The sequence below is a fragment of the Emydura macquarii genome, unplaced genomic scaffold (assembly GCF_026122565.2).
Source record: "Emydura macquarii macquarii isolate MOO-44397 ecotype Brisbane River unplaced genomic scaffold, CSIRO-AGI_Emac_v2 contig_2897, whole genome shotgun sequence".
Lineage (NCBI taxonomy): Eukaryota > Metazoa > Chordata > Testudines > Chelidae > Emydura > Emydura macquarii.
The window spans coordinates 43376114-43395100 of NW_027133034.1; the positions used below are offsets into that span (position 1 = coordinate 43376114).

General features: G+C 36.3%; 1 protein-coding gene across 1 annotated transcript in view; it reads left to right on the forward strand.

Annotated features, from left to right (window-relative positions):
* EDIL3 (EGF like repeats and discoidin domains 3) overlaps positions 1-17981 on the forward strand; it is a 378557-nt gene extending 360576 nt beyond the window's left edge. Inside the window, exon 12 of the mRNA XM_067568453.1 lies at positions 17595-17981. Coding sequence (XP_067424554.1) covers positions 17595-17744 — 150 coding nt within the window. The 3' untranslated portion in view covers positions 17745-17981. The remainder of the gene's footprint in view (positions 1-17594) is intronic.
* The last annotated feature ends 1006 nt before the right edge of the window (positions 17982-18987 follow it).

The window sequence follows — 18987 nt, forward strand, 5'->3', positions numbered from 1 at the left end:
ACTTTAGTAGCTTCTGTTTAACATCATGCAATAGATTCCCTCACAATTCTCAGTTAAAACTCCTACCACATATTCTATGCATGACAAAAATAGCAATAACTAACATTTAGATATATTTTTCTGATATGATATAAAATTCAAACTATATCAAATATTAATACAAAATACATATTATAAAGCTGCATTCCAGAGTCTGCACAATTGGACCTAGCAATTATATGTACAGATTTATGGCCAAGGAAAGGGCATTCTCCTTGAAGCTTTTTGTACTTATCATTTATTGGGAGAAAGCAGAGGTTTCCTAGGAGTTTTTTTAATTAGTTCAAACATTTAATTTAATAAAGTAAGCAACCATAAATATCAGCGTGTATACCATTATTATCCAAGCATCATGTGTGTGAAAATTATTGTAAATGTCTTCTAAAATTCAGTAAAGGCAAAGACATGTTGGTAATAACCACAATTATAAGTTATTATAATTACCATTAATAACCATTTTTGCATCAATTTGGAGGTTTATCTCCCCATAGGTGTTCAAAAGTAGGTTTAGTGATTGATTTATACATACACATTTAATTTCTCTTTTTTTATTATTATTTTGAATGTTGTTCAGTGAACATTGACTTCACACTGGAGAATACCGGAGGTTACAAACAGCTGAATTAATAGTATGGGAAAAATTTTGTTATGGAATTGTTTACAATACATACACTGCTTAAGGGAACCATTTAAAAAAGCAGACAAAATGGGAATTATTTATTAAAAATTCTCCTGGGTTATGGATAATTGGAACATAGTTACATTAATGACCATGTGTAGCATGTGCTTAGATTCCAAATGGTTAGCAGAATATCTTAATCCAACTGTTAAAATAACTGTTGCCTTAAGGTTTGAATGTTTTCAACAATTATTGGTTTTTTTTTTTCAGGGTATTAAATGTTTCCCTTGTATTTATTATTCTTAGAAGAAACATTTTTTATAAAAGGAACAATAGACATACTTCATATGTATCAATTTTTATTTCAGTTTTTGCATACTATAAAAGAGCTTACGTTATAAGAAATGATGTACCCATATGGTCAGTTTTGCTGACATGGAACTAGTAGTACATTACCTCTTGAGTAGTCCCATTGAAAGATTCTGTTCAGCATGAGCAGGGGTATTATAATCTGGCCCATATTGTACTGTTTTAAGCCTTCCCCCGTAAGAAAACTATTTTCAAATACAGAAAAGTTTACTTGACAGCTTTGAGAACAAGATAGCAGATCTCAGTGGTTTTATTCTATAGAGACTTCCATTTGCAATAAATTCCAAAAGGCTTCAGATAGTAAAAACAATATCTGTTGTGGCAATCAAACTGAGAAGGTTCTGACAGCTGTGATTATGGATGTGTGTTTAGTATAATTGGTCATCAGGTAAAAATAGAAAAGAACAATTACACCTTTCCTCGATGTACCATAAATGAAACCCAAATATCTGACAGTTACCAACCTTAATACTCATATTAGTTTATAACCTTTGCATTAAAAAAAAGGAAATGTCTTCCAGAGACCAAATGTCTAATAGCAAAGTACTGCATTCATTACAGTGAAAAAGAGAATATGCAGTCAAGCTTTTAGTAATAAACACAGTCACATTAAAATCTAAAAGTAAATGTGATCTTGCTCTAACAGTACTATTCTTATTCATTCTACCTTCCTGTATTTGTCAAGGCAATTGAATTCTTTTTCCTTTCATCATCAGCTGAATTGTTGATTGCGGTATATGTAGACATTGAGGAACACTCTTAGTCATTGTCTTATTAAAACATCATGTGTCCTATATAAAATAAGATTACAATGAATATATTTTTATTGTGAGTCATTAATCAAATAAAAACAGCTAGATAGAAAGTGTGTTCAAATACTCTTAGACTGGGACTAAAACTAAGAGAATTCCTGAGTTTTTCTTTGACTTTAAACAATTATCCTTCCTACAGTCTTGGGGAAAAAACATTTGACTTCTGTGGTCTAGATTCCTCACTTGTTCTGTTACACAGGTGATAGTCCTCTCCTCTGATTAATAACTCCTCTGATTTTAAATTCACCTCCTTTCACATTCAGCCACTTGCAGGATCAGTCTTTAAAGTACCACCGGATCTCAATGCAAATTGTACTTATTTCTAGAGGTGTTCACTTCTGACTCTTCATGGTTCAAAGTGTTATTTTACAAGGGGAAAATATCAGCTTTTCATATTTACAAATTCGGTGTCTGCAGAATGTATCTTCAATAAATCTATAATAAATAAATTAGATGCTTGAAAGAGAAGGAAATATGGCTTTTTAGCTTTAGTTTTCAGTGAAGCATTCAGTGAAAGCAAGAAGAATAGCTCCTGCTGCTGCTATCTGGTTTCTGCCATTTTAACTGCCAGTCATCTCAGTTTAAACCTCTGCTGAACTCATCTATGGATGCAAACTAAAGGGTACGGAAAAAACGCATCTTTAAAAATATGCCTTTCTTGTTCACTTTAAGTCGTTAGAATGAAACCTCTGGAATATATTGAATATTTTCCCTGAAGTCAGAAATTATTGAAGTTTAAGCAACATGCATGTGTGAAGAAAATGTATTTTAGAACAATGACTGGAGTAAAATAGCTATCTTGTTTTTCTCAGCTAGAGGTCAGTAGCTTACTATGTCTCTTATGCCAAGGCCACTTATATCAAACTTTAGCAGATTTTTTTTTTTAAATCGCATTCTGAAAGTGATTTTTAAATTGCATCCCATGCTGTAGATAACCTAGAAGCAATTGTAGTGTCAAATAGCGATCAAGAGACTACATATAATCAAGAAAAATGCAGAAGACCACATTCTTAAAGGAGCCTCCATTCAGCCTGGAAATTTACACCCAGAATTAGGCATCATCATTCCTGATCAGAAATTGCATGAACAATTAATTACAGACAGAAATTACTATATTTAAATATAGGCCTTTTTTTCTGGGCAAATTAGGTAGTTAGTTATATAAATGGCATAATTTTCACTTCTAGTCAATCTCCTTAGCAACTGATTGCAGAGACTAATTGCAAGTGTGAAATGAGATGCTATTATATTTTAAGAAATTGGCCCATTTTCTGTAATATTTTGCTAATTTTCTTTTGTAAATGTATAATAATTTTAATTCACTCATAGATTTGTCACACGATCTTTGTGCATAAAATACAGATTATGGACACATTTTGACAATGTTTACACATTTTCAAATTTAATACTTGATTTGCTTAAGTATAGTATAATAGTTTATACTAAAGCTCTGACAGTATAGGAGAACTTTTCAGGCACTCAGGTTTCAGTTTTTCAAAATTCTCCAGATTTAAAAGTCTATCACATTGATGATTAGAGACAATATGTAAAGCAAAGTTTTAAAAATACATTCATTTTAATTTGGTGTGTGGTGTAGAAAGAGGTATCAGAAATTATTAAGCACCAGGTAATTTTATCCCCAAAATTACTAAAAATAGTTATCTAAAGAAACAAGAAAAGGTAGCCAGCTCTTACTAATTATGTTTCTTACTGACAATTCAGGGATGTGACTCCCACTATTTTAGTCACAAGGCTTCTTTTACATACCTTAGGGGAGATGACAATTAAATGAAGCAAAATAATCACAGTTATTAACCATGACTATCTTTTTATTAAATAAAGAAAAATATAACATTAAACAAAGCAACACAAATGACAAACTGGTTACTTCTGACACAATCTCTTCTGTGTGCTTCTCTGTGGAGAGCTTTCAACAAAGATTACACTTTTGAGAATTAACCCAGTTTATGGTGGGGCATTTTACTCCTGGTAAATTGAGACTAAGATTTTATTTCCCAAAATTATTATGAGCCCAAACTTGGTGTCTCATAGGAAAATAGAAATTGCATATGGATGAGAAAAATATTTTTTTTTACAGGTGGATCCTGCCAGGTTATCATCAATAACCTAAAACAACTTATCAATGGGTAAAATAAGCAATCTTTACTAAATTATAGGGAATGAAAGAATGTGTTTTAAATTAGCTAATTAGAAGAAGTACTCAGGTAAGAAATTGTCTGAAAACAAGCCAATTAGCAAATAATAAGATTCCTAAATAAATTAAACCCCATCATTTCTCTGATTACCAAAGTTTAGCCCCTGTCTCCTCTCCAGGAATATATAATCTGACCATTTGGTGATAAACAGAAGTAATTGTTAACGTCTTAAATTACAATAGCTTTTCTAATATTCCAATAAACTCATTTCAAGAGTTTTCATAGAATCATAGAAGATTAGGGATGGAAGGGACAGTCCAATCCCGTGCTCAAAGCAGGACCAACCCCAATCCCTAACCCCAACTACCTAATCCCTTGGTAGTTCTTTTTGCTACTTCCATCTTGCTCCAATGAAGTCTTGGTTTTCATCAGGGCTGGAAGGTTGCCTTTTATTGCTGCTGCTGTGTAGCTGTTCTCTTCTTTTTCTTAGCTGTCTGTGGCACCTTGCTTGTAGAGATGCACTGTATGAATTGGAGTTCTTGAACAAGGTAGCTGAGACTGTAGGGTGATGGGTGCTCACTTCAGAATTTTATACTGTTCTGCTTTCTATTTTCATGAAATGTTAGGAAACTATACTTATTTCAGTCTTGTTTAGATTCATAGGTGGCTGCTGTTATCCTTTCACTGGCTGCATGCCTTCATGGGTTAGTTTTGATAACACCTTCAGGTCCTGAATATCCAGTCTGCTTCATGAATGTGCCACACACTTCTAATTGCCTTTGTTTTTTTGTGGCTGGAAAGCCTCAGATAATCTTTAAAATTACAGTTTTAACTTTTTGTTTTTATTCAGTTCATTTTCTAAAAAATATTTTCTTCAGTTTTATTAAGGTTTAACAGGAAATGAAATTCCACTTTTAAAAATTCCAGATACTCTTGTTCTTTATATCAAATTCTTTAGTTAAAATAGTCTTTAAAAATTAAATAATTAACTTAAAGAGTTATTAAAGAAGTTGATGATTCCTCATAACAATTTTTGGACAAGTGGTTCTTTTTGTCTTCCTGAGTCGGGTAAGAGAGTTGCTTATGTATTCATTGATTAATTCCCCCATTCAGTTTACATCCATCACTAGCAATCTTATCGTGCCACGTCATGTGGTTGCCAGACGTGTAGTAACATTTCTTGGAACACATGCTTCAGAATTCATTGGTCTTCCATTCCAATATTGATACTCAGAAATCCACTGAAACTGACACAGTGCTGGTTTCAGCTTTGAATAGCCTCATTTCTGATCTAGTTCTGCCGCTTGATTTGCAGCCGCTGATGAAGATGACAAGAATCAAAAACATCAATCCAGTGTTCTTTAGCCTACCTCAGCATCCACATTTCATTTCAGTACAATAGAGTTCATATAACCATGGTTCTTTGTATCTGCAGTTTCATAGCAAGCTTGATGTCACAATGTCCTGACAAAGGTCATTGAAGGGTCTGAAACTTTGGCAGCAGCTGGTGCTATACAAGTGTCCACATCTTTCAAGCATTCTCCATTATTGTCTATGATGCATCCCAAATATTTGACAATTGTCATCTGCATGATGTCACATGCAGACAGATTAATACTGAGCTCATTGCAATCTAGAGTTGAAGATTGCTTCATGGTAATGGCCAGGGGCTTAGTTTTATCTGGATTAATTAGAAGATCAAAGTGCATTGCTTATTGTCTGACCAGCTTGGTCATCAGCTGCAGCGATTCACCAAACAGCTAACAAGACAATGTCATCAGCGTATTCGAGATCTTGAAGTAGAATGGTGTTCAGCTCAACACCACAGTCAGCTGCCTCCTCAACCTATCCATCAACCAATCAGTGCCAGTATTGAACAATGATGGTAACAGAAGACAACCTTGTCAAACTCCTGAAAAGATAGGAAACCACTTGTATCTGTCATTGACTGAAACACAGCTTTCTGTTTCATTATAGAGCTCTTCTGTCAATGATGCTATCAATCCAGGGATGCTGATCCCTGGAACTAGCTCAATGCATTGAATCTAAGGCCTCAAGGAAGTCTATCAAAAGCGTTGCACACTGCTTTTTACATTCAGCTGCCTCTCTCAATGCAAAGAGCTAGCCAACAGTAGAACAACCAACTCTAAAGCTGCACTGAGTATCCCGATCTTTGCCACGAAGTGCATCATTGGTTCAAGATAGTAACATTGAGGTGAAGACTTTCTTTGTGACCAACAACCTCCATAGTTGCTATATTCAGCTTTATCACCCTTTTTGAACAGAGGCAGAATATCCTCTTTCTTTCATCATTGGGGATTATATTAATGCTCCAGATGGTCTGGAAGAGCCTGTGCAGCCATGGTACAACAATACTTTCACCTGCCTTCAGCAACTCAGGGGTAATGTTACAAACCCATGGTGCCTACCTAGACTTCAGGTTATGGACTGCAATCCAGATTTCTTCATTGTTGAAGGAAAATGATGCTACCATAACTTTCTGCCACTCTTCAAAGGAAGAGAGACTGCAGGCAATGAACAACCGAGGAGCGTCTTGAAATGAACTTCCCGTCAATGTACCTGATCCTGCAGACTCTGGCTGATGCTGCCCATCCAGATTCTTTACTGTACAAGCTGTTGCCACTTTCCCCTGTAAACACTTTTGGGTGCCCGAGATGGACATAAATTGAATATGCAGCCAGACAACCTTAACCACCTCACTAGAGATTGATCCAGGTGACGTTCAATCTGTAAGGAGGACACATCCTTTTAGAATTCGCCATGATGATGATGGTAAATCCCTATTATTACAAATATTCAGTACTGAAATAGTTTCTTATATTAATAATTAATTTAGCAAGGTCATTAGATTTCAGGTTAGTACATAAAGCATTTTACTATTTACATAGCAATGATATTAGGAAATTACATTAGAAGCTTTGCATTTAGCTAACACATCTGTAATTATGCATTTCAGAAGGGCTTGCCATCTAAACATTTAAGAAATAAACAAGGTTTTCTTCAACAAAATTCAATTATAAACTTTTTTTTTTAGGGTTTCAAGGAGGATAATTTTTAGAGTGATTACAAAAGAATCAGCTTTACTACATTTACCATGCTTTACTATTTACTGAAGCTTTACATCTTTTACAATTTATGGTACTGATAACACATCCCTATGCATTTCCCTCTATCTCTGTCTCTCTCTCTCTTTCAACATCCTGTTGAAGTCAGGACCTAACTATTTTGCAAATCTATTGTATGAGATGAAATTTTCTCTTTGGCAGTTGATGTTTTAGACAAGAGATGTGTTCTGTTTTGTGATAAGAGAATCTGGTTGGTTGGTTTGACTTTTGACACAACACTTCTTAGAGTTATGACTTGTCACAGCATTCACAACTTGCAACTAAAACTTCTTAATAAATATTTTATACAGAATAAAAATTGCAGTAAACATTGGTTATATTTTAAAACAAAGCATCTAAGCAAATAATATAGAGTTAATGTACAATAGGTATAATAAAAGACGCATGTTATAGTTTGTATAAATACACATGAGTGTAATAAATATGCTGTTATCTTTCTTGGCACTTGGAGAGTTTGTCACATTGAAAGATAACAGAACCTCTAAAAATTGCCTTAGCTTAGACAATTCATATAATTAAATAAACAAAAATATATGCATGTGAGGTATTTCTCTCCAAGCACTATATGTATAAAAGTAATGATAAATATCACCTAAGGTTCATTAACACACAAGCAAGTTTGTGTAATGACCTAACAGTATAAGAATAAGTTATAATAATATTATTAATATCATTTTTCATCAATATTGAGGTAACTCCACCACAAGCAGTTCATGAATCCATTGGAAGAGACAATGTGGATATCACAAACAATTCTATATTTCTTTTTCTATCAAACCTGGACAGAGTGTTGTACTTTCTCAGTGTTTGGCTATGATTAGAAATTGGATTGATAGCAAGATATCTGAATCTCATTCAAGATAAGTCAGATGTGATTTTGGTTGATTGTTTTAACGTAGCTAGAGAATATTGTGGGGATGATGTCTGGCCAGCATGATGGGGTTTGTCCATCTCTTGTCAATTTTGGGGTATTCATAGATCTTTGATTACTTCAGGTGTACTGGATGCCAAAAGTGCATCTTAATCAGTGTTGAAGAAGATGATTATTACTATTTCTTCCAACAGTTATCTATGCCTTCATCACCTCCAGAATGGATTGTTATAAGCACTTGCCTGGAGGCTAACCTTGAATACAACTCAGACACTACAGCTTGTGCAGAATAAAGTGACCCTGTTGGCCACAGGAAACATATTGCATTTGTTCAGAACCCCACTGTCTTTTAATTTCATTCCAGGTGTAATCAAGATGTTACTCTTGCTCTTTGAAACTACAGGTCAGATCCTCAGGTGGTGAAAATTGATGTAGTTCCATTGTCTTTGATAGAGCTATGCTAATTCCTCCATCTGAGAATCTGGCCCTATATGTTTTAGGTCATAGATTCACCATATGTTTTCTGTCCTGACTTCCTGAGAAATGGCTTTTGTCTCCACACATTGTGATGACAATTGAGAAGAAATTATGTGCTCATGTTGACGGTACCTCCATTTGAATCTGAGTGGGTATTTTCAGAGTGAAATCGGAGCTTTGAAATGTTGTAATGATCCCATTTTCTAAGGATTACTTTTGACTTTGAACCTCCCAGTTTGAACAATTCACGAAGTATATACAAGGAGTAAATTCCCATCAAGTGGCATTTTTCTCTTTTACCTATTTAGAAATTTTTATCTGCCTTGAACCAGTTACAATATATGATAAAAATAAAGGATGCATAGTAATTTTGGAAGTCAGATGCATTCCAGCCATGAAAGTTGCTTGTGTGTGTGTGTGTATTTGAGAGAGACAGATACAGACATAGAAATTCATATGTTTGCATGTGTCTGTAACCTGAAATGTATGTAATTGCATTCAGATAAACCTTAAAAATACAAACAACAAAAACACACAACAGAAGGAAAGTTAAAAAAAGAGGTTATATTCATTGTAGGAGTTCATTTTTTTTTTTTTCTGCTAGTGTGGTATTCTTCACCAGAAAAGATAAGTTCTTGGGCCATCTAGTGTTGGAAGGACAAACATCTTTATGGTCATCCCAGTCTTCTCTTGCCTACCATTTGTGGGCACTTCATGCTATCTCCATGTAATTAAAGATGCACCACCCCACTCCTGACTCTATTCCTGCTCACTGGCATAGTTGTGGCAAAGAGTGAAACCTTTATGCATACCCTGAAGAATAAAGGAACCTAACACATACCAGAGTCAGGGGAAGGATTGCTTTTTTCTCTCTGCATATGTACATATAGATATATAGTAGTGTAGATACATAAATGGAAATGAAAACTATTGCCCGATCCAGCAATGTACTGAGCATCTTTCATTGGATTCAAGAGAATTAACATACAACCAGATGTCTGCAAATAATAGCACACTTGATAGAAAAGTTTAAAACAACTTTCACTGATTCCTACCTAGTCTTGTTCATTTCTGATTGTTTGTGACTAAAAGTGTTACTTTAAAAGAAAAAAAAGAGAAGCTTTTCAAGTATACTAAAGCAGTGTGTGTTGAGTGTATCATCTTCAGTGAATCTGTAATATATAAATTAAATGTTTCAAAGAGAAGGAAATGTGACTTTCAAACATTATTTTTCAATGCAGCATGTTTTTAAATAAAAAAAGATTTGAAGGAAGGTACAATAACCCTGCTGCCATTTTAACTGCTGCCAGTTAGTTGAGTTCTAATCTACACTGAATCCAACTCTAAATAGAAGTGACATCAATGGTTTTTTTTAGCTAAGTCTAATATAAGCAAGGAATGCCTTTCCAGTAGAGAGTCCATATAAGATATTTTGCTTGGCACTGAAATATTGCAATAGGCATTGTTCTGGGGAGTGATTTTCAATTTTTAAAGTCTCCCTTCTCCCCCAGCATCATAAATATAATGGTGCCTCGAATTTAAAAAAAAAAAATCTTTATTTCTATGGCCCAGCCACTGCTTTAATCTAATGTAGGTTTATACATGATATGTAATCCAGAAAAGTCTTCTCTGGTGAGTTAGAATCCATGTACACCCATCCTTTCTGCACATCCACAGAAACTCCCCCCCCCCCCCCCCCAAACGTTCTCTCCCACTGCAACTGCCTATTCAATGGTTGCCTGAGGCTGATATACCCCAAAAGACAGTTACTAGCTCTGAGTCTGAGAATAATGCATAACTATTCACAATACATTATTTAGCAATAATTCATTTTTTCTCATTTATTTTGTATCTAGACATTTCTTCTAAATTATTAAGTTTTGTCACAAGATATATTTGTTTAGCTTTGTCAGTATTCAGATTTGTTGTTTGTGCCATAAAAACATTGATAACGCTTCTGAAATTTCAGTAACTGCTGAAAGCAAAGTCACTTAATTGCATACCACAGTTATAAATAAAGGACACATTTTACATTTAAAAAAATAAATGTATTCAAGCAGAACATCCCATGCTATATTTCCCAGGTTTTTAGTCTCATTTGAGTAGGCTCCAATTATAAAATGTTGTCATACTTACATATCATATTGGACCTTCTTGCATAATTTTAACAGCTGCAGTGCCTTGTTTTTAAGCTCTGAAGGGCCAGGATACACAGGCACCAGATACACATTCAGTATACTCACGTATACGCTCTGACATACTTGTGTGTGTCCTTGTTGGAGCATCTGTCTTTCATGTTGTATGCCACTGTTGGATTTGTTATGTTTAACAAAGGCCAAATTCTGCCACCATTGCCCACATAGAGTAATACTTTAATCCATAAGGAGTCACACTGACTCACTTGGACCATTTGTGGAGTAAACTACTCTTCAGCATGAGTAAAAGTGGCAGTAACATGAAAAGTTATTAAGTTAAGAAGTTTTGAAAAGTTCACCCACCCACAATAATTAAAGCACTGTATTCAAAATTATTGTATTATTATTGTATTGTATTATTTTGTTGAGGTTTTTCTCATGTGGCTGACAGACAATGTCGACAAGTGATCAAAGGTTGTGGAAACCAGACCACAGTTTCTTTTCCCTCCTTTTTCCCCGATAAAGGGCACAGGTCTTAAGCCCTTTGAAGACAATGGAAAAAGCCTTTTGACTTCTATGGTCTTTGGATCACACACAGAAAATGGTGGGAAACAATGTGAATGTGCACCATTTTCTGTGTGTGATCCATACCTGTGCATCTAATACCAACAATTTCCAAAGAAGTCAAGAGCAGCTGTGGTTATGCAGAGTATATTTTCACTCACAGAGGCAAATTTGGTGCTGCAGGATCAATTCTCTGGCATCAAACGAGCGGAAGTGGAGACCCATGCAACCAAATTTGGAAGTCGATTGAATAAATCCACCCCCGGAAAAAGAGTAATGCTGCGTCGACAGGAAGGCATTTCCTGTCAGCGCAGCATAGTGGGGACTCCATGCTAGTTAGAATTTAGGAAGTCAATGGAAGATATGAAAGCTACTCTACGTATCTTGCGTATCTCCCGTCGGCTGCCGCTGAATTTCACAGTACGTGTAGACCAGGCCTCAGCATTTCTGAAAATCAAGACACTTTCTTTTTAGGTGCATAAAAATGTATTTAATTGTCCAGCTTTATACACCCAATTTTGAATATTTGACCTTTTTTAACAAAGGGTTGTTGAAGATAACCAAAAGCCATACTTTTGATTATTAAAGTAGAGTCTTTGGGTTAATTTGATAACTTAGATTTTAATTTCTTATTCCATCTTATTCTCAAGGTTTTGTGCTTTGTATTAGTTTAGTTAAGTTGAGGCACAATGGAGACTGACAATTAGTGTCATTTTCCCAAAATAAATTTTCCATGAGACCATGGCCGTGCTAATGGAACAGCACAGTAAATTTGCCTCATCCATAGTTGCTGGCAAAACCACAGTCATTTAAAGACAAAATTATTTCCTTAAATATATTTGCCTTGGTCCATCTCAACAAATAATTTCTTGTCAATGGAACTTGAACGAAAATGAATTACAGGCTTGTCACACTGTGACCCATCCTGTGCCCAGGGTAGACACCTGAAAATGCCAAGGTCAGGGCAGGCTGTAAAAGGAGAGCAGATTCTCCCAGCACTGGTGGGTGGCTCTGAAGCCAGACTTCCCAACCAGCCACAAACTGCACTTCTGAATCCCCACAGAAGCCAGTACACAAATACACACAGCCCCCTTTACTGCATTTCAGCTTCTGGCTCCCAAACCAGCACTAGGTCCAGTAAAGAGACCAGTTATTTAAACTCTATGCTCTTTACTAAAAAGGTTCCTTCTGACCCCAAGGAGTCAGCCACAGTACCAGTTCAATATAAGTTTGGATCTTACCTAAAATACCATGCTGCCCGCCAATCCTTTAGTAACTAAAACTAAAGGTTTATTGCAAAAAGAAAGAAAGAAACCATGAGAGAAATGCTAAAGGATTAGAGCAATCACATACATACAAATGATTAAGAGTCCATATACATCAGGTTTCTGGAAGAAATGTGGATTTGCAGGTTTGTATAGTTCCCTCTGGTATGCATCTAGTACCTGGATGGGTCTCAGTCCTTTGTTACACAGCTTCAGATGACTTGATCCAGAGATAGGTAGGTAGGTAGGTAGCTGAAGCTTAGGATAGAAGACAAAATGGTTTCTGGGGTTTGATCTTATATACCCTCTGTCCCTGGCCATGCGGCCTGTGGAAATTACAAGAACTAAAATGGAGTCCAGAGTCACATGGGCCAATCCTGGTAACTCTTCAGGTATGCCTTTAGTTTCTTCCTGGGCCCCTTGCATCTGTGAGTGTCTTAATGGGCCATCAAGCAGGCTATTGTTCTGCCGCCTCTCTGTCTGGGCTGTGTTCCAGGCAGCCCAAATTGACATACAGAAATATCAAATACATTCATAACTTCCATTTCACATATAATACCTGAACATGAGTATATGTATCTTACTCAACATGCTATATCCCTTCTAACAGTACCTGACATATCTCACACAAATTATTATGATTCTGCCATACTGATGTCACACAATATACTAAATGCTCCCACCCCAATCAAGCCAACCCAAGTGACACACTTTAGTGTTAACTTGCAAATCAGAAGATAGCCTTGGAGATGGGTTCTGTATCAAGCTGCAAAATGTTCTGCACTCCAGATTTAGAAATTTGTATTTTGCTCCAAGTACAAGCAAATTTGCCAATGAACTAGAAAAAGAATTTTCCTAACTCTTATTTTCCTTTTGTTGGTCAATTACACTGCTCTCATTTAATTAAGAATTAGATGTCTTTTTGTTTTTATCTAATGCACCTTTCTTTTACCACAATTTTGCATGGAGATGTGCAGGTGTGGGCCTACACACAAGTACAGACCCTATTGTTTTCAGTGGGGCTCCACACTCTTGCAGGAATCTGCAGGTACAAAGGTCCTATCAGGATCAGACTTATAGTTCAGTTTACCTTGTGATCTACATCTTCCACAGTAAAAAACTGAATTTCTCATCAGCTCTCTGGTGTAAACTTTTTGCAGTATTTTTTATACTTGGTTACCATCAGCGCTGGGTAAAATATTTGGACATTTCAACAAATATTTTGCAGAAAACATTTAAAAATTGCAATAATATATTATCATTTTTTTAGCCATTTCTACTTATCACTATTAGCTCATATGATTCTTCAATGGGGGGAAAAACTGTATGGGTAGTGGTAGTACCCTTGATAGCTATCACTTGAAAATTTTGTGGTGTTTTTTGCCACAGTGCAACATTTGTTGATCAAGCTTGCCTTACAATGAAAGAAACTGAAAGTCAGAAGCAATTTTGTTATCCCAAAGCTCCAGCTGCTTTATCTAATCAATACTGCACTCAGTGTACGAATGTTCTCCGATGATAAATATATTTTTTCATTAGCCTGTTAGTGTTGTTTTCTCAGTATTCTATCTCTCTAGTCTAATCTAATCTATTTTAACTACACATGCACTTGTAATGTGCCTATCTCTATAGTAACTAGGTGCCAGTTTATAAGGCAAATTTATCTTTTGTGAAAGGGCATCACTCATAGAGGGTGCATGTTTATCATTCAAGGAGCCAGACTGATAGCACTTCAGAAAGATGTTTTATGTTGAAGGAGTATATACAGCATGGAGAGCAGAAGTGTAGATTTTCTTGTGCTACTTTGTAAACATTGCATGAAAGAACCATTCTTAGGGCTGCGTGAGTAGTTTAGTCCCCCATCCGTTCAGGCTTTGGCATCTCTGCTAAGACTTCCAACAGAGTTGCCACTGAGTGCCAGTTGTCGTAGGAGACCTGTCCAGTAAGAAGGAACTAAAAGCACTTTTTCTTTTTTATGGGACATTGAAAAGCCATCAGATATTGCTTTTCTACCTCTTGCCTTGTGTTCTGGTGATCAAAAATAAAAAGTGAATTTGCCAAAGTTTGAAGGGAATGAAAAACTTCCAGATACGTTGAATATTCCATCTCAAAATATCTTTGCCATCCTCCCAACAAAAATGATGTCTCTAAAATGAACTTGTGGCTATTGTGACTTAAGGAAAAAATCCTACACTGTTTTAACACAAACTGAAGTCAACATATTGATTTATATATTGCTTTACTCTAGCTAAAAGAACAAAACAGAAAACCATCATATGTAAGCTGCAGAGTATTCAGCTTTTTTTATTCAGTTATATATTTTCTCACTAACCACTGACAATTTTTTCATATTCTGACTTTTCTTTGACAGTTGAAGATGAGATTCTGCTCATCAGTGAATTTACAGCAGAATAGGTTGTATGCCCAAACTGTACTCACCTGTGATGAAATGAAATATCTACCCTTCTTCAGTTATGTTCTACTCTGTGAAACAATGATATGATTTACCAAATTTATCTCAAAGTCCAATTTAAGCAAAAAATGCTAAGTTAAAAAGATATTTAATTTTAAAATATTAGTGACTTTGATACAACTTTAGAGCAAGGCTGCAGATGTTGGCTGTGCAGCAGATTAGCCTATGTGCAGGTAAGATCAGGCAACTGCTGCAGACCAAAACCCTTTTGCAGCCAGGAGTTCTAGGATGGATGAAGTCAATAGCAAGACTCCCACTGATTTAAATGGCTCCAGGATTTCATCCATGGAGTGTAGGGCTGAAATATTTGCTGATGTTTCAGTTTTATTTTTGCAGTTTAATATTAGGTGGACTAGAAAAAGTGTGTGTGGAGGGGGGAGAGAAGGAAATTCAGGATGGGATTTTCAAAAGAGCCTAGGTGAATTCAGAGCTCAAGTACCATGCTGAGTCAATGGGACTTGTGTTCCTAAATCACTTAGGCACTTTTTAAAATCCCACCCTCAATGGCTAGCATTTAGCATTTGAACCCTTCTACAACAATAGAAACCCCGATATAAAAAGAGAAAATGTCTGGAATATTTTAAATGCAAAATGGAGGGCAAAAATATATAGATAGTGAGTAAAATAATAGTTATATGAGGAAATGTTAATATTTAAAATTGTGATAGAATATTAGAATAGATAGTGGGTCCTGTGAGGCTGCTATTGCAGCAAATGAGAATTTTGTTATTAATGTAATGGGAGTAGGATCGAGTTCTGTCAAAGTATCCTTGCATTTGAAAAGAATGATTAACATACACCTATTTGGAATTAAAGTTGAAACTTTTAAAATTATTACAAATAACTAACATATTAAAATGATTAATGGGATGACGAAGATAACCAGAGGGATAGCTAGTCTAACAGACAGGATGCTACCCTCATACTTAGTAGAGCCAGGTTCAATTATGTGCTCCACCGCAGATCTCTTGTGTGACCTCTGGCTATCTTTTAAAGGTATTTAAGCACCTAGAGATGCACATAATACCTACTGAGCTTTTCAGAAGTATGTAGGCACCTAACTCCTATTGATTTCAATGAGAGTTAGACACCTAGGTGCTTCTGAAAATCCTACTACATGCCCACCTGTATCTTTAGGTGCCTAAATACCTTTAAAAATCTAGCCTTGGTCTCTATCTGCATGAGTTTCCCACCTGTGAAATGGGGAGAATGGTACTTCCCTACCTCACAGAGGTGTGAGGATAAATACATCATAGATTGTGAGACCCTCAAATACTATGGTAGAGGTGACCATGTAAGTATCGTATATAGAACTAAATATAACAATGGCTCATCCTGTAGATGTTTAAGGGTCAAATTAATCCCTAGAGTAAGTTAGCTTATTTCCCATTGACTTAACTGATATATTCACCTTGTTACTTCCTTTGTGAATCTGGGGTAAATTTTCACACTACAATCTCACTAAATTTTAATCCCTGTTATCAAATTTTTCCTGATACCTTGACTCAGTCTCCTCATAAAGAACTGAGTATCCGGACTCAAAAGCCTAAGTCAGCAGACCTTAAACACTTGAAATACAGTTAAATTCTCCCATCAAAGCACTTTAAACCTGCCTCTCACAATCCTCCTCCTGTTACGCGGCTCTACGCTTGGTCCACCCTCTGCCTTTTGCCCTCCCTGCCTCTCCTACTTCCATACCTGTGTCTCCATATTCCTTCAGCCTCTGGACATATTTTCTTGTAAGTTTCCCACTCTTTTCAGCACATAGTGATACTAGTAGAGGGTTCCACAAAGCACATGTGCAGGACTGGAGCATGTTAGCAGGAACCCATACAGTGTGAACTTTATGTTGGAATTGGGTTTGGTTTTTTGTCTAATTTTGGAAGTCTTGAGTTTGGTAATACTTTCATTTGCCAGTTGGGATGTACTATATCAGATTGCTGGATCACTGCTTAGGGGTCCAGCCCCAACTAGCCAGAGGTTCTCAACTGTGGTTCATGAAGTACTAATGGTCCATGAAGCACTTATAGTGGTCCACAAAGAGTTGGCTAGTCACACGATGCTGGTTCTTTATCTTAAGTCCAACTGCTAAATCACATTAAAAGATGCTAAAAATACTTTACTTTCTCCATATTAATTTTTCATGTAAGCAGTTGCAGTTCTGTAGTTGCCAGAGGGATGTTATGAATAAGAAGAGAGACAGTCCGTGCAATTGCAAGTAGGAGGGGAGGTAGTCCACGCTATGGAAAATGTTTGTGAACCCTTGCTCTAAGCAAAGCTGATGCAGTCATGCAACACCCCCCAGTTGGAAAATTGACATTATTTCAGCTTGACATGTTTTCTGTTTCTGGTGTCTGGTATTATTATAAAAAGCACTTTCCTGACTCTCAGAGGAGACAAAAACTTACCAAAGTACTGTTAGAAAGTAATTAAATTGTATTGTTTGTACAAGTATTGAGCAAGTTCTTTTTGGAGACCATTTTAAGTCTTGCAAAAAGAAGCTTCTAGCTGAGAAAAAGACCCTGCTGCAGTATTGGAGAATTGTCCTTTCCGAAGTCAGCAGATTTTTCAATTACTTGGGAAAAACATAAATCTTTTCCTTCCATGATTTAGTATTCACCAATGACAACACAAGCAGAAATAATATTTTTTGTTTCTTACATTCCAGGTTTTCCAAGGAAATTTTGACAATGACACACACAGAAAGAATGTAATTGATCCTCCAATATATGCACGGCACATAAGGATCCTCCCCTGGTCGTGGTATGGCAGGATCACTTTACGGTCAGAGCTGCTGGGCTGCACAGAAGAGGACTGAAGAGGATCTTTCTCTGACAACATAATTCTCTATATTCCTAAAAGTATCTCTGTAGAAGAAACTGTGCAAAACCTGTAGGGAATTGAATGGGTTTTTCATGAAAAAGTGCTCACTTTTTGGTAGGCCACTGTCTTTTGTAAGGAGGTCTAAGCCTGCCCTTTAAAGGATCCAACCTGATTCTGTCCTTTAACTCTGTTACAGTATTGTCCCTTTTGCTGTACAATTATCTTTCCAATTTTCTTCTGAGTTGCTCACACTGGTTGAAATGTGTTAGGGGAAGAACAGCAGCATCCTTTTTACAAGGAAGGAGAAACAGCATCAAAAAGCTCATTTGCAGCTTTAGAAACACTGAGCTGACATTGTTTGCAAATCGCACTGTCATCTTACTTGCAAAAAGAGATACTGCAGCTTTTAGCAATAAGTTTTCTCTGGGATGACTGCATTATATTGTTTCCCTTGTGCCTATCAAACATTGTCAATATTTATGACACACATTTTCGAAGGTACTCTGTGGTATATAGTACTCATGATGTTGCGAACTACCTTTCGTTGCTTTTATTTACACTACAGAGTCCATGCAACTGCATTTTGTGTCCACTCAGTTTACTTTATATTATGCATCCTGTGGACATAGTCTCTGTCTTTTTTACATTAAGCTCATTGTTAGCATTGTTTTCTTTAAAAGAACTGACTCATTTGTAAGTGGAACAAAATCTGCTATCAGTATATTATGAAGTTGATGACTTTGTTAAAGCAAAGTTTATGAATTCAGTTCGCAATTTTATTTTTTTCAAGGAGGCTAAGATTAGACACTGTGGACCAAATTCAAGGCCTGAATACTTTTAGCATAGACATAGGTGTACATTTATGCCTCAAAAACAAATGAGGTGCCCATATTCTGACTTGCTCAGGGATGGTCATGCATTCTCCACAGAGCTGCCCATGCAACTGCTTATCCCAGAAGCCTCCTAAATCTCTGTCAGGGAGGGTGCATGTGGGATCAGGAATAGGTGTCAATACACACAGCTCACTTTTCCTAGCCCCATACACTGCTGTGGTATGCTCCCTTCATGGTGCTGGCCAGGAAGTTCCTGCAGAATGTGAACTCACCTGTCAGAGGAGCATGGAAATTTTGGACTCTTGAGATCCCTCCTGACCATAGCACATCTATGAGTGTTGCGCGGCCTGAAATTGTTCCTTTTGTTCACTATATGTCATTGTTGCCCCTTTTTGATTAGATGGC